Source organism: Scardinius erythrophthalmus (assembly GCF_964197995.2).
Source record: "Scardinius erythrophthalmus genome assembly, chromosome: 17".
Taxonomy (NCBI): domain Eukaryota; kingdom Metazoa; phylum Chordata; class Actinopteri; order Cypriniformes; family Leuciscidae; genus Scardinius; species Scardinius erythrophthalmus.
This window is the reverse complement of record NC_138237.1, coordinates 17,813,915-17,830,672: the sequence shown is the minus strand read 5'-3', so window position 1 is coordinate 17,830,672 and position 16,758 is coordinate 17,813,915. Positions and strand designations below refer to the sequence as shown.

Sequence of the window (16,758 nt, the reverse complement as noted above, 5' to 3'; positions counted from 1 at the left end):
GCAGGATGTGAAAATGGTAACCACGTCGGGCTGAAACTAGCAAAAAACACTTGCTTCACGCTTGACACTGCATTGAGCCGGGTGTAATAGGGCCCAATGCGTGAGAAAATCGCACCAAAACTGTACGCACAACTAAAAGAAAGACGCAACAAATGGGGTTATTACGGGAACTTTTTTGCCTCATGTTCACAACAATTCATTTAGACATTTGCAAAAGTTTATTTTTTTACACAAAGGTTGATTTTAAGCGATCAATCTGTTTCGCAGTTCCTGGCTCTGTTGTTTTCGGTTGCAAATTACTGTGTAAGCGCGGAAAAATGGATGTCAGAAGAATACAGATAATATTTATTTTGCATAAGCATGAAGCTGCAGTTTCACAATACATCCATTACACTTACGAATAACAGTAAAATGCTGCAAATATTTTTTTCTTGCACTTGAAAGGCGATTTACACCTTTACAAATCTTCTCTTGCACATGCAAATTTTATTTAGGCTTGCAATCTTATGTACACTTTCACAAATCTTACCCTGCGCATGTGATTCTTTATGGCATCATATTACCTTCATAGGAAGGCCAAATACCAGGGAACCGGTGAATAGGTTCATGTACACTGCCTTCAGGGCTTGAAGGCGGCATATTTTTTAAAACAAAAATGTAAAATAAAAATACACAACTAAACCAATGGTTTAATCATTTATTTTATCATCAGAATAATGGAGGTTCAGAATGAAGGTTTTACGTGAGATTCTATTAAGATTCTATTAAGTCTGATTATTGGCAATAATCACATTATTGGTGTAGGCCTACATGTAAAATAGCAGTATAATTTGAAGTAAAATAATTAAAAAGTAAAATATTTAAAGTAAAATATAAGTAAAAAGGGGTCCACTTTATTTTGATAGTCCACTTTAGACATTCTACTAACTATAAGTAACTTTTCAACTACATGTCAACTAGCTATCATTAAAGTATTAGTAGACTTTAGTAGACTGTTAGGTTATGGTTAGGTGTTAGGGTTCGGGTTAGGAGAATAAGTTGACTTGTAGTTGCCTAGTTACTTATAGTTAGTAGAATGTCTGTTGGGGGACCAACAAAATAAATTGTTAGCAGATATTAAACAGACAGTCTATTAATACTCTGATGACAGTTAGTTGACATGCAGCTACAAAGTTACTTATTGTTAGTAGAATGTCTAAAGTGGACTATCGAAATAAAGTGTTACCGTAAAATGTAAACACATTATACACATCTCAGGAAATTCCCAGGACTTTTCTAATATATTTTTGGTAATTTAGACAAACATCAGCAAATAAATCAACAAAGGATGTAAAATGTTATACAATAAATGTTATAAGTGGATGTGGGAGCAGTGAAAGCATAAAAAAAAAAAAAAGAATAGGCCTCATTTTCTTTTGAATGTTTTATGAAAATATTCAATGATGTACATAAAAATAATGTTGACAGCACATCCTTGTTTTTCTTACTTTTTGTTGTAATTCATTTACTTTTAAAAATATACTATTTTGCATGTCTGTTTGCAAGTACATTAAGTAATTGTCAAGGATTTAAGCCTTTTTTAGCTTCTAAAACATTCACTCTTGCTGAAATACATGAGACAAAAACTCTGCGCACTGCTCTAACGTTTAACCCATAGATTAGGGGATTAAAAACAGGTGGAACTATAACTAATTCTAAAGCCAAAAAATTACGCAGACTCTCTGGAATGTCATTTGAGCCATACCTGCCATACATAACGTCAAAAAGCATAGCAAAAGTGAAATTTATCAGCGATAATATGTGTGGCAGACACGTTTGCCAGAATTTCCTTCTGTTTTCTAAAGATGCTTTACATGCAGAGATCAGTTTAATATAGGACACTATGATGAAAACAACACTGCTAAGATATATAATTGCAAAAATATATCCATAGACATTATTCACAAAAGAAGATGTACAAGAAAGTTTTACAATTGACCAATTGTCACAATATAATTTATCAATGTAATAATTACAAAATGGCCTCAGATTTGATAACAGTATTGCTGGAATCACAGAGAAGTTGGGAACAATCCATGAAAACAGAATTAATTTCACACAGGTGAATTTAGTTAACTTGGAATGATAGTCTAAAGGTTTACATATGGCTACATATCTATCATAAGACATCACTGTCAATATTGTAAACTCACACAGTAAAGAGCTGTAAATAACAAAGGATTGCAGAGCACACATGTGAGAGGAGATCACATATGAATCCAATATTAAATCAGACATAATTTTAGGGTAGAATCCTGAGGCTCCATAAACCCCATTTACACACAAATGAGACAAGAATATGTACATCGGTTCATGAAGTGCTTTTGTCTTGATAATGACCATAACAAGACGAATATTAATTGACAAGATAAACAGATAAAGGAAAAGAAAGCAAGTGAAATAGATATGCCTATATGACTTAGATAATTTGGGCACCATAAGAGTCAGTATCACAGGATAAGACATGTTATTCATCAAGTAATGGATATTGCTTCAAATCACACAAAACAATGATATTCTGCAATAATAATAAAAAAAATATATAAGAATAAAAAATATATGGTAAAAAAAGCTACATTCATTTAAAATCTACTCAATCAGACAATCAAAGATGGAGCTTAGAAAAAAAAGAGCTGTGTATCTGCGTGTGAAGAGCTGAACGTCTTATAAGAAAAAAATTCAGTTGGGAAAAGCGTCTTGGGATTAATTATAAGTATGGTCCTTGCAAACTTTGCAATCCTTATTTTTCTTATTTTATTCAAACCAAATAACATGTCGAATTTGTATAGGATTTAGTTTGAATCATTTAGTTTCACTCATCAATTAAGGAACTACCAACGTCACCCAGTCATAGCAGAAAAACACTAGATAGCTGACCTTCACTGGACCACATCAACCAGAGATGTTTGGCAACTAAGAGGATAGTTTTCACTGTTATGCTGATGATACTCAGCTGTATATTTCTTAATGCCCTGACGAAACTTACCAGTTTACAAAATTAACGGAATGCATAGCTGATATAAAAAAACTGGATGACTTGTAATTTCCTACTACTTAATTCTGAAAAAACAGAGATTCTAATTATTGGACCAAAAACCTCCGCACATAATAACCTAGAATACTGTCTAACATTTGACTGTCTAGTCTTTGTTGTCTGTTAGGAACCTTGGTGTGCTCTTTGATACCAATCTTTCATTTCAAAGTCAAGTTTCTAGTATCTGTAAAACCACATTCTGCCATTGTAAAAATATATCTAAATTATGACACATGCTCTCAATGACAAATGGTGAACAGTTAGTTCATGCTTTCATATTCTCTTATGGGTGGTTGCCCTGCACACATAATAAACAAACTACAGCTGGTCCAAAACGCAGCAGCTCGAGTTCTTAGCAGAACCAGGAAGTATGACCATATTAGTCCTGTTCTGTCAACACTGCATTGGCTCCCTATTAAACATTGAATACATTTTTAAATATTGTTGACTACTTACAAAGCACTAAATGGTTTAGCTCCGCAGTACTTGAGCGAGTTCTTAACACATTATAGTCCTTCACGTCTATTGCGATCTCAAAATTCTGGCCAGTTGATAATACCTAGAATATCAAAATCGACTGTTGGCGGTAGATCCTTTTCCTTTTTAGCACCTAAACTTTGGAACAGTCTTCCTAACATTGTCCGGGAAGCAGACACACTGTCAGTTTAAATCTAGACTAAAAATATATTTTTAACCTAGCATACACACAACACATTATCAACTTCTATAATTAAATGTTAGGCTGCATAAACTAGGTCAGCTGGAACTGGGAAGACTTCCCATAACACTTGATGTTAGAATGGCCAATGTCTAATGGTTAGAACACCATAAGAAGAATGGCGTTTACGCTAAATATTAGTCTCTCTGTTTATCCCGAGGTTTACCATAGTCTGCCAGATCCAGCCGTATCCAGATCTGCTGAAGGACCTGTGCCTGGACACGACGACAACGCAGGCCTGAAGTGTCAACTAGTCTCTTGTAAAGGCCTCCTTCCTTTCCTTTTACCTCTGTACAGATAAAATGTTATCAAAATGATTCCAGTTCGCATGGATACGTGGAAGCAACTAAAGATACTGAGGTCAGTTGGTAAAGAAAGACTACGCACCTGCGCACATATATATTTAAATGTGCATCCTATAGACTGAACACGTAATATGCATGTGCAAGCTGGCACCGTTTTCACAGATTCACATTTTTGAAGTTTGCACAGAGATAACGATTTCAAAATTGTTCAAAACTTGCACCTTGGAACCTATTTCAAAGTTTTCCTATTATTTCCTATCACTGTAAAACTGCTTTGAAACAATCTATATTGTTAAAAGCCCTATAAATAAAGGTGACTTGACTTCACTTGACTTGACATGTCAACTGCGCTTCATTGCTTTATCATGGACAGAACATCCATCATTAAAGATGAACAACAAAATCTGATCTCAGGCTTCACATTTTCCACATTGGAAAATCTCCTCTCATGAGCAAGACTGCTAAATGAAACTAGGATCCACTTGATCTTCATCATCACATTCTTAGCACAGCAGAAGTCTTCTCTTGCAAATGTTTTAACACTTTTTAATTTGTTTCACACATTTTTCACACCCTATGTCAAAACAGTTACCACAGGGGCCGGTTTCACAAAGCTATTTTAGACCGGTCTATAGTGTTAGACAAGTCTAAAAATTGCTCATAGACAGTCTAATGCAAGTTAGACTGTTTCACAAAAATAAAGACTGACTTAATTTAGACCAAAAAAATTAGACACCTTACCCCCAGGCTAACTGAGGTCTAAGACTCTTTGTTACCTTGGCAACCAGCAGTAACAATCAGTTACATTACAAACTGCCAAAAGAAAAGTGAAAATGGCTCATAATTTAAACATTTCTTCTTGTTACTAACGTTACATTCCCAAGTAAAATGTCCTTGTAACTGTTAGGGCCGTTACATAGTCAACGCGAGGCGCGAGCAACGATCGACGCGCTTTCTTTCATACGCAAGCGTCACGGGCGATGCGTGAAATGCAATACACCGTGACTGTTCAACCGTCTATTTCGCTTCAAACGCTCGCTTTATACGCGCGTCCTATTCGCCTTGGACGCGCGAATGGATTCAAAATGTTCAAGCGTCGAACTAGACGCGATAGACGCGAATTTGACGCTCTATTCGCGTTTGGTTTGAACGCTGCATAATAACAGGCTGCGATGTCAAGATTGCAATGCTGGAATGTGTGTGTGTAGGCTATGTCAGAGAGAGAGATGGCACGGGCGCGATCAAACAGTGGAAACATAAAAACATACTCCGTCATTTATAGCCTAACGTTACTCCTCCAACAAACACATATTTTCCGCTGGGGTAAACTGCACTGCAGCGGTTGAATGCGCTTACTCGACCCGCCATGTTATTTGTTTTGAAAAGTGTCTTATTTTACCCAGAATGCATTGCAGTGTAGTCCTACTTAAGATAGTCAGAGTCTTAAGTGCTTTGTGCAACGGTCTGATTTAGATGTCTATCTGAAGTCTGACTATCTACTATATCTAAGCCATAGTCAAAGTCTATCTTTGTGAAACCGGCCCCAGATCTCATTATAAGACCCCAAACTCTATTGGATTCACTGTGTTGAACAAAAGGAAAAATCTATTCACATCTGATAGAAAGTATTTTCATAATTATGACCGCCGCTAGCATAGCTAGCGAAAGCGGTCATATAGGGATTGTCAAAGTTTTTTTTTTTTTTGTTTTTCGTCACCTTACTGAATTTTTCGTCAACGATACCAGGGACACCGAAGCACCGGGGAACATGAAATTTGGTGGGCATGTAGCCCCACTAGACTTCTAAGGAAAAATTTCGTTTGGTCCCCGGGGGCCACTCCCCCCCCGCGCTGGGCACCCCCAAACCCAAAAAAATGCAGTTTTTCCTAAATAACTACCTGAACCGTGGCACCGAGGATGAAGAAATTTTTATGGTATGTTGGTCTACTAGACTTTTACGGAAAAATTTTGTTTGGTCCCCGGGGGCCACTCCCCCCCCCGCGCTGGGGCCCCCGTAAATTTTTCGTCAACGATACCAGGGACACCGAAACACCGGGGAACATGAAATTTGGTGGGCATGTAGCCCCACTAGACTTCTAAGGAAAAATTTCGTTTGGTCCCCGGGGGCCACTCCCCCCCCCCCGCGCTGGGCCCCCCCAAACCCAAAAAAATGCAGTTTTTCCTAAATAACTACCTGAACCGTGGCACCGAGGATGAAGAAATTTTTATGGTATGTTGGTCTACTAGACTTTTACGGAAAAATTTCGTTTGGTCCCCGGGGGCCACTCCCCCCCCCGCGCTGGGGCCCCCGTAAATTTTTCGTCAACGATACCAGGGACACCGAAGCACCGGGGAACATGAAATTTGGTGGGCATGTAGCCCCACTAGACTTCTAAGGAAAAATTTCGTTTGGTCCCCGGGGGCCACTCCCCCCCCCGCGCTGGGCCCCCCCAAACCCCAAAAAATGCAGTTTTTCCTAAATAACTACCTGAACCGTGGCACCGAGGATGAAGAAATTTTTATGGTATGTTGGTCTACTAGACTTTTATGGAAAATTTTCGTTTGGTCCCCGGGGGCCACTTCCCCTCCCGCGCTGGGGCCCCCGTAAATTTTTCGTCAACGATACCAGGGACACCGAAGCACCGGGGAACATGAAATTTGGTGGGCATGTAGCCCCACTAGACTTCTAAGGAAAAATTTCGTTTGGTCCCCGGGGGCCACTCCCCCCCCGCGCTGGGCCCCCCCAAACCCAAAAAAATGCATTTTTTCCTAAATAACTACCTGAACCGTGGCGCCGAGGATGAAGAAATTTTTATGGTATGTTGGTCTACTAGACTTTTACGGAAAAATTTCGTTTGGTCCCCGGGGGCCACTTCCCCCCCCCGCCCTGGGGCCCCCGTAAAATTTTCGCCAACGATACCAGGGACACCGAAACACCAGGGAACATGAAATTTGGTGGGCATGTAGCCCCACTAGACTTCTAAGGAAAAATTTCGTTTGGTCCCCGGGGGCCACTCCCCCCCCGCGCTGGGCCCCCCCAAACCCAAAAAAATGCAGTTTTTCCTAAATAACTACCTGAACCGTGGCACCGAGGATGAAGAAATTTTTATGGTATGTTGGCCTACTAGACTTTTACGGAAAAATTTCGTTTGGTCCCCGGGGGCCACTCCCCCCGCCGCGCTGGGGCCCCCGTAAATTTTTCGTCAATGATACCAGGGACACCGAAGCACCGGGGAACATGAAATTTGGTGGGCATGTAGCCCCACTAGACTTCTACGGAAAAATTTTGTTTGGTCCCCGGGGGCCACTCCCCCCCCCCGCGCTGGGCCCCCCCAAAACCAAAAAAATGCAGTTTTTCCTAAATAACTACCTGAACCGTGGCACCGAGGATGAAGAAATTTTTATGGTATGTTGGTCTACTAGACTTTTACGGAAAAATTTCGTTTGGTCCCCGGGGGCCACTTCCCCCCCCGCGCTGGGGCCCCCGTAAATTTTTCGTCAACGATACCAGGGACACCGAAGCACCGGGGAACATGAAATTTGGTGGGCATGTAGCCCCACTAGACTTCTACGGAAAAATTTTGTTTGGTCCCCGGGGGCCACTCCCCCCCCGCGCTGGGCCCCCCCAAACCCCCAAAAATTCAGTTTTTCCTAAATAACTACCTGAACCGTGGCACCGAGGATGAAGAAATTTTTATGGTATGTTGGTCTTAAGGGCCCACATCAACCTAGCCCATAATCACTCATTTGTGATTTGCGCCCCTCCCATAAAAAATGAATCGCCCCTATCTTTAATCGCCCCTATCTTCAGTGGAGATGTTCAGAACTGCACCATATTTCATGTGTATGATTAACTTGACATCCTCTGGGGGTATCCTCTGCTAAGTTTCGTAGAATTTCATCCATGGGGGGGTATAAAATAAATTCATTTATGTGCACATTTAGTGACTGTACACTCATCGGCCTGTAGATGGTGCTGTTGAGCGAGGGGTTGCTGGTTTAGGATGATACTGTCACACACACACACACACACATGCAGGAATACAAACAAACGCAAGCATGCACACACACTGACATCCACACGCACAGACACACACCCATACACACACATACAAATCCACATGCACAGACACACACACACAAACACACACGCGCACACATGTACGCACACATACATACACGCACAGACACACACACACACACACACACACACACACACACACACACACACACACAGACACACACACACACACATACACAAACACACACACATACACACACACACACACACACACACACACAGACAGACATGCACACACTACTACTTTTTTTAGGTATATACATAAACACGCAATACAGCCAAATTACTCCACGTCATTTATTTTTGTGGAAAGCCAGTGCAGGCCTGAGCGGCGGTCATATTTTGTACCGCGATGCGGTACATCTAGTTATTAACCTGTGTGAAACTCGTTTGCACAACTCTTCAATCAGCAATCAGTCCTCATCCATCCATAAAAGATGCCACCTCTGTGTTGCTATTTGCAAGCAGGGATCAAAGCATGGAAGGAGAGCAAGAGGCCATGGCAGAGGGGCCAGAGGAAGAGGAGTTTACATGCGTGGTGGAGGAGCCACAGCAAGAGGACAAAATAGAGCTCAAGTTTCAAATTACAGTTTTTCCTCAATTGCTAAAACCCAATTTCTGAAACCTTGCTCCTTTTTCTGAAAACATTAAACACAAAACCTCATCTTCAAGCACTATTTACAAAACCTCTGACTCCTCTTGCAAAATTAAACTTTCGCCTCAAAACAGTTTTAGCTGTGTTCAAAATCAAACACTGCTCTCATTTCATAAACAAAGTGATCAAAATGATATACACTATCAAGCAGTCAGTAAACAATACACCAAAAAATAGAAAACACATTGTTCAAAACAAAACATATAGTTCTCGAAAGATATCTATGGACTGCTATTCTGTTTGTAGACTTACACTCAGAAAAAAAGGTGCAAAAGCTGTCACTGGGACAGTACCCTTCAAAAGGGTTATAATATGTACCATTTAGGTACTAATACTTTTGGAACTAATATGTACACTTTTGGTACCAATATGTACCTTTGAGGGACTAATATGCACTCTTTAGGTACAAAGGTGTACCTTTTGAAAAGGTACCGCCACAGTGACAGCTTTTGTAACTTTTTTTCTGAGAGTGTACCCGTGACACCTTACTGTACCATCAAAAAGTTCATTAGTGACATACTGTATGACTGCACTTGATAAAAGTAAAAAAAAAAAAAAAAGAAAAGTAAAAAAAAAAAACGTTTTCCATCATTGTCTTTTGATGAACGAAAACATGTTCAATCATAGTAGCTCAAAATTGATCAGAAATTACAACTCTGTTTTGCTCTTTGCAATTTTTTTTTGTTCTTCCTCCTTGTAGGATTTTTACAGTACTGTACCCTGCATCTCACAAACTTGTCCTTTGTCTCTGTGATACTGTAATTCTTATTCTTTGTTGATATGAACCTGCAACCAGTCAAAATCTATTGAGCAGTCAGTACTGTTTGTCAGGGTTCTGTCACTTCGGTCTAGTTAATTTCTTGGTTTTGTGACAGAGCTCTGACACTCCCTGTTTTGTCTCGTCTCTGTGTGAGTGTGCGGTTCTGAGCGCGCTCGGGCCGTGCACTCACTTGTCTATGTGCCTTGTTATATGTGCGGGGCATGGTGTTTGGATCCCGACATGTCTGTCTAGTTAGGTTTCGGTTCTGTGTCGGGATTCGGACATCAATGCTCCGCGTGTTTGTTTTCTTTTGTGAGCGCACGGAATGAGCTTTCGCTCGTTCTCGTGCGCTCTGTCTTGTCACGTGAGCGCGCGCGGTTTCGAGTTCGCTCGAGCCGCGCGCTCTTCTGTCTGCGTGTTTTTTCTTGTCTTGTGCTGTGTAGCACACAGCTAGTTTTTCACTGGCTGTGTGCTTTCATGTTATGTTTTGTGTGAACACGTGGCCTATGAGTTTTCACTAGCTGCGTGTTCATGTCTTGTTTTGTGTTCTAGTCCTGTTTGTTGTGAGCACATGGCTTGTCATGTGTTTCCTTGTGCCATGTGCTCTCCTGTCGATTGTCTAACCCCGCCCACCTTGTTACCTGATTATTGATTCATTTTCCCCACCTGTCCTCCCTCGTTACCTGCTTTGTTTGCTCTCCCTATTTATTCTCCTTGTGTTTGCAGTTCTGTGCTGGTGCCAACCGCCAATAAAAGAAGAAGAAGAAGAAGAAGAAGTTCTGTGCTGGTTTGTTGTCGTATCTACACTGTGTGTTTCCCTGCCGTCAAGTCAAGTCGAGTCAAGTCGAGTCAAGCCGAGTCAAGTCGAGTCAAGCCGAGTCAAGCCGAGTCAAAGTCAAGTCTGTCTTGTTTTCCCCTTCGGGGTAGTTTTTGTTTGTTCCTGTTTTATTTTATTTTTAAAATAAAGCCCATCAATTCTGCACCTGAGTCCTCGCTTCTTCCTTCACCCCCAACCTGACAGAACGAACCAGCCATCAGAGGACTCAGCAGAAAGATGGTCATCTTCCTGTTTCCATCTCCCAGAGCTTGCCCCTCCACTTTTCTGAAGATGAAGCGCTATGGCATGCTCTTTTCTCTTCGCCAAGGGGTGTCTACAGTGAAAGAGTTTGCCCACCAGTTTGTCATCACTGCGGAGGGGCTTGATATTAACAACACTGCGCTCAAGGACATTTTCAACAACGGCCTCAATGAGCCTGTCCCTGCCTGGGAGATGGGGATGCTGGGGATACTTTCATTCTGGCAGTTTGTGGGGTTTGTATACAACCGTGGGGAGGAGGGTGGCCTTCCACCTCTTGGTCCACCTCCTATTCACCTCACAAACTGCCAGGTCCCCAGTCCTCCGATGACCCCTTCGGGGAGAGGGAGGAAGAGCAGTTCTGCCTCCTACCCACTGGCGGCTGAAGAGGCTGCAGCACCCCCACTAGAGGCCGCAGAGGCTGCAGCGCCCCCACTGGCGGCCGAAGAGGCTGCAGCGCCCCCACTGGCGGCCGAAGAGGCTGCAGCGCCCCCACTGGCGGCCCAAGAGGCTGCAGCGCCCCCACTGGCGGTCCAAGAGGCTGCAGCGCCCCCACTGGCGGTCCAAGAGGCTGCAGCGCCCCCACTGGCGGTCCAAGAGGCTGCAGCGTCCCCACTGGCGGTCCAAGAGGCTGCAGCGCCCCCACTGGCGGTCCAAGAGGCTGCAGCGCCCCCACTGGCGGTCCAAGAGGCTGCAGCGCCCCCACTGGCGGTCCAAGAGGCTGCAGCGCCCCCACTGGCGGTCCAAGAGGCTGCAGCGCCCCCACTGGCGGTCCAAGAGGCTGCAGCGCCACCTCGCTCTCGGAAACGGAGGAGGAGAAGGAGGAAGGCTTCCTCCATACCCCAGGACCAAGAGGTCGTCCCAGAGCCTGCTGCGGGTCCAGAGGCCATTTCCAGGCGTCCTGCCCTGCCGGCCCCGCTCAAGCTGCTCGCCCTGCCGGCCCCGCTCAAGCTGCTCGCCCTGCCGGCCCCGCTTAAGCTGCTCGCCCTGCCGGCCCCGCTCAAGCTGCTCGCCCTGCCGGCCCCGCTCAAGCTCCCGGAGGCTGTCCCAGAGCCCGTTGCCAGCCCGGAAGCAGTCGCCAAGCAGCCTGCTCCTGCTTATATGGCCTTCCTCACTATAGTCCCTGTCTTTCCCAAGCCTGGCCAACCTGCTCCGCCTGCCCTGATGGCTCTGCCCTTGCAACCTGTCCTGTCGACGCCACCCAAGGCCCCTGTACTGTCCTGGCTCTCAGCTGGGACTCCTGTCCCGCCGGATTCTCCCTGGTCAGTCCCTCCGGCACCACCCTGGCCCTCAGCCAGGATTCCAGACCCGCCGGAGTCTCCCTGGTCAGTTCCTCCGGTACCGCCCTGGCCCTCAGCCAGGATTCCAGACCCGCCGGAGTCTCCCTGGTCAGTTCCTCCAGCACCGCCCTGGCCCTCAGCCAGGATTCCAGACCCGCCGGAGTCTCCCTGGTCAGTTCCCCCAGCACCGCCCTGGTCCTCAGCCAGGATTCCAGACCCGCCGGAATCTCCCTGGTCTGTCCCTCCGGTTCCACCCTGGTCTTCTGCCATGACCCCAGATCTGCCTGAGTCTCCCTGGCTCAACCCGCCCGTCCCTCCCTGGTCCCTCTTTTTGACTTTGTGGATGTTCCTGCTGGCTCTGACTTGGCTCCCCTCCCTCCCTCCCCACTTTGTCTCTGTGTCTTGATCTTCCTGTCTTGTATTGTCTGTTGGTGAGTTGTCTTGTCATGTTCCTGTCTTGTTTTTGATGTCCCGCTTTGGGACGCCAGGTGGCGTCCCTTGGAGGAGGGGTAGTGTCAGGGTTCTGTCACCTCGGTCTAGTTAATTTCTTGGTTTTGTGACAGAGCTCTGACACTCCCTGTTTTGTCTCGTCTCTGTGTGAGTGTGCGGTTCCGAGCGCGCTCGGGCCGTGCACTCACTTGTCTATGTGCCTTGTTATATGTGCGGGGCATGGTGTTTGGATCCCGACATGTCTGTCTAGTTAGGTTTCGGTTCTGTGTCGGGATTCGGACATCAATGCTCCGCGTGTTTGTTTTCTTTTGTGAGCGCACGGAATGAGCTTTCGCTCGTTCTCGTGCGCTCTGTCTTGTCACGTGAGCGCGCGCGGTTTCGAGTTCGCTCGAGCCGCGCGCTCTTCTGTCTGCGTGTTTTTTCTTGTCTTGTGCTGTGTAGCACACAGCTAGTTTTTCACTGGCTGTGTGCTTTTTATGTTATGTTTTGTGTGAACACGTGGCTTATGAGTTTTCACTAGCTGCGTGTTCATGTCTCGTTTTGTGTTCTAGTCCTGTTTGTTGTGAGCACATGGCTTGTCATGTGTTTCCTTGTGCCATGTGCTCTCCTGTCGATTGTCTAACCCCGCCCACCTTGTTACCTGATTATTGATTCATTTTCCCCACCTGTCCTCCCTAGTTACCTGCTTTGTTTGCTCTCCCTATTTATTCTCCTTGTGTTTGCAGTTCTGTGCTGGTTCGTTGTCGTATCGTTTCCCTGCCGTCAAGTCAAGTCAAGTCAAGCCGAGTCAAAGTCAAGTCTGTCTTGTTTTCCCCTTCGGGGTAGTTTTTGTTTGTTCCTATTTTATTTTTAAAATAAAGCCCATCAATTCTGCACCTGAGTCCTCGCTTCTTCCTTCACCCCCAACCTGACACTGTTAACAAATGGAAAGCACAATGTTCAGGGCCATACAATTTGTTTATTGTACAGTATACAGCCTACAATGCACTGTACTACAGTATACAATACTTAAAGGGGCAAAAATCAAAGTAAACGTGATCAGTGTGCTTCTTCTTGTCTTTGGGCATCATTTGAAACAGGTTAAATCAATTGTGAGTGGTTGTGTTCAATCAATGACGTGTTCTCTATTTGTATTTGCTTTACAGCACTTGCAGTGCCCTCTACATGCTGTCTTGCAGCCACAGTGGAGGAAAATGGTGCAGACTTTACTGGCGTCTCCGAGATTAGTCCAGTAAGGTTCCCAAGTCTTGCTCATAGAGTCCCGATACCATCCCCATGCATTGCACTCTAAAGGAAGTAGTTGGCTAAACACTGTTGTTGTCCATCTTGCTCACAAGCATGGTTTAGCACTAAACAGCTGCTCCACCACAGTCCATACAGTCAACTAGTATTCTCAATATTTGCTCAATATTGCCCAAATCTATGCTGGAATTCTGACTCTTACTCATTTATATGCCTTACATTCTCAATTAGAAAATTGGTGGGAATATTTGGAAAGTATGAATTATCAGGTAGTTGCTTTCTTGTAAATACAAATGTGGGGTCTAAACATAGGCAATCACAAATGTAAGCATTCCCGTGTGTTTGTCATGGTAAACAAATTAAATAGACATTTAAGATTTCATCTGTAGCTTATTTGGTTCAAAAGTTGTAGTCAAAAACTTTTTTCGGACAGTAGCCAGATTGGATTTGGGGACTTTGAGGGTCCACATATACCCAATCATAAATATAAATTTTTTTTGTGTTTCCCATAGCCAGAAAAGGTGAAATATATATCAACTTTACATTTGTATCTCATCTGGTTCAAAATATGCAGCCGAATCCATATTGGATTTGGCAGCCATCTTGGTCTCAGGGATCACTGGCTCGGGCGCCCTGGCTAAATCATTTCAGTATGCCGTCAGCTTCATCCGTGCCAAATTTGGTGCTTGTAGATAAATTGGTGCAAACAATGGGGTGTAAGGCCCCATAGCCTACTACAGTCAAAACTGCTTTTTTGGACAGCGGCCATATTGGAATTGGAGGATTAAGGGGCCCAGATATACTGGGTCATAAATATAAACATTCCTATGTGTTTCCCATGATCAATTAAGCTGAAAAAGACATCAAGTTTGTATTTGTAGCTCATGTGAATCAAAAGTAATATTCGGAACCCTTTTCGGGCAGCAGCCATATTGGATTTGGCTGCCATCTTGGCCCTGAGGGTCGCTGGCTCCGGCGCCCTAGCTAAATCATTTCAGTATGACCTGAGCTACATCTGTGCCAAATTTGGCGCTTTTTAGATGAATTTGCACGAAATTACCTATTTATGTACTTAAGGCCCCCAACCAGTGCCTTCCTTGTCTCCCCTGACGAGCTGCCACTGTGTGTACGTAATTGTGCAGGAAATATTAAGCATTATTATTTTTCATGAAATTGTGAAGCGTGTATTTTTCCCCCTGATGTCTTTTATTGACCAACGTCCATTTCAAAATCTTGGAGAACTGAAAACAATGACAGTTAATGGGCTAATGGACCGCACAAATTCTCTGGCATTTCACTAGCGTGTATGTAAAGGAATGAAGTGTAAAATATATGTAGGCTATTATATTGTATTTTATAGGCTGCAAACTCTCAGGCCACATCCATTTTCTCCCGCAGTAAGAAAAAAAGAACAAAAGGAGGATATAGACAATGACAAGGCAGAGCAGGCCGCACCGTGCAGCAGCGAGTTATTCAGACCAATCAGGTTAAATGCCCAACTTCAGTTGTAATTTATTCTTATGCATTCTGAGTCATCAGCCTCTCTCCCTCATCCTGCACTGTGTCAGGCAGGTCAGAGAGTTATGGTTATGAAGGCGCTAAAACATTAAAACATATTTATGTAATATATTTACTTAAGTAAATCTGTATTCAGAATGAGCGAATTGCAGAATTCAGATTGAAGTAGGCCTACCAATATGTTGAGGTGTCTTGTTGTCTGCCCAATGATCTGTTCACTAATGAAGACGAACATAACTTGCTCACACTTTTTATAAATGGAAAATTCCCAACTTTAAATAATTTAAATGTTTAGGACTCGTGCGATGAAAGAATGTACAGGGAGACGCGTTTGGTAATGTCATCTCATTCAAATCAGATGATTTCCTATTAATTCAATATAATGTGTGGTAATACCAAGAGGGCAGTGCAGAGTTATATCCAAAGGTTTCTCCTTGAAAGAAATGAAGTTTCCTGCACATCAAAAATGTACGCTAGCTACCTTGCATGTTAAAAAGTGACGCCAAGGAGTCCTGACTAAATGTCCATATGTGACGAATTGGGAGTGAGAATGTGTTGCACAATCAGACAGAAAATGTACAGTGTCTTAATAAGGGAATGTATCTAAAACATAAAGAGTAAACACACATTTACCATTTACAGTTTTTCTCGATTGTTTACACACATTTTCTGAAAGCATGCCTCATATTCTCAGAACTCTACACACAAATCCAAAAACACACACACAATGGGCAAAACCCCTCAATTCTCCTGCAAAATGAAACTTTACATTCAAAACAATGTTATTTCTTCTCAAAATGGTATTTTGTTTTCAAATGACACAAACCATCACATGAATAGACATTTATAAGAACCAGTTGAACACTGATATGCTCAGTGTAAAACACTATGATGAATGGAAAACACTTCTTCTCCATTCATCATAATGACTTAGGCTTTTTTTTGTTCAGTGTTACACTTACTACAGACAGTACATACATAAGTGTGTTGTAAAATATTTGAGAATATTGTTTTTATACTCAACACACAAATACACGGTAACAAATATGTTTTATTTTTCCCACAAAAACAGTGTACACAGTGTACATCCCAACCAACACAAAGTTGTACATACAGTGATCTACATACAAAACAACAGAAGAATTGACTGTATACAGTTACAGTAAAAAAAAATAAAAAATCCAATGTTGGCATCCATTGAAGAGCTGACCTGTTGCCCTTTTATGCTAAAGCTCTGATTGCTAATTGTAAAACTGTGTGACAGGTGTTTGCCCATGTGATGAGTCAGTGTGAATATTTGAATGGCAGTGTGTTCCTTGTGAAAACAAGAGATTTTCTGCATGGAAATTGTGCCAAAAGCAGAGAATTGTGTGTAGTGTTTTGAAAAAAGTGTGTTTTAGAACTGCAATTTGAGTGTAAAGCAAGAATTGTGCTTGTAGTTTAGCAGAATTAGTTCAGGGGGTTGGTGAATGAGTTACATGTTGTGGTCATTGTGTCTCAAGTACCAGGAAATGTGTGTAAACAATCAAGAAAAACTGTAATTTAAGACATTTCAGATGCTTTTAACAATAATTAAATCCATTATCATGTTATTGCAAAAC

The 16,758-nt window shown here is 43.1% G+C and overlaps 1 protein-coding gene across 1 annotated transcript; it reads right to left on the bottom strand.

Moving 5' to 3' along the window:
- Positions 1 to 1,560: 1,560 nt before the first annotated feature.
- On the bottom strand, positions 1,561 to 2,514 carry LOC308706071 (olfactory receptor 1G1-like; the record flags this gene model as incomplete). The annotated part of the gene is made up of 1 exon (XM_081391456.1): positions 1,561 to 2,514. One exon carries the CDS (start codon positions 2,512 to 2,514, stop codon positions 1,561 to 1,563), a length of 954 nt encoding a protein of 317 aa, XP_081247582.1.
- Positions 2,515 to 16,758: the final 14,244 nt, after the last annotated feature.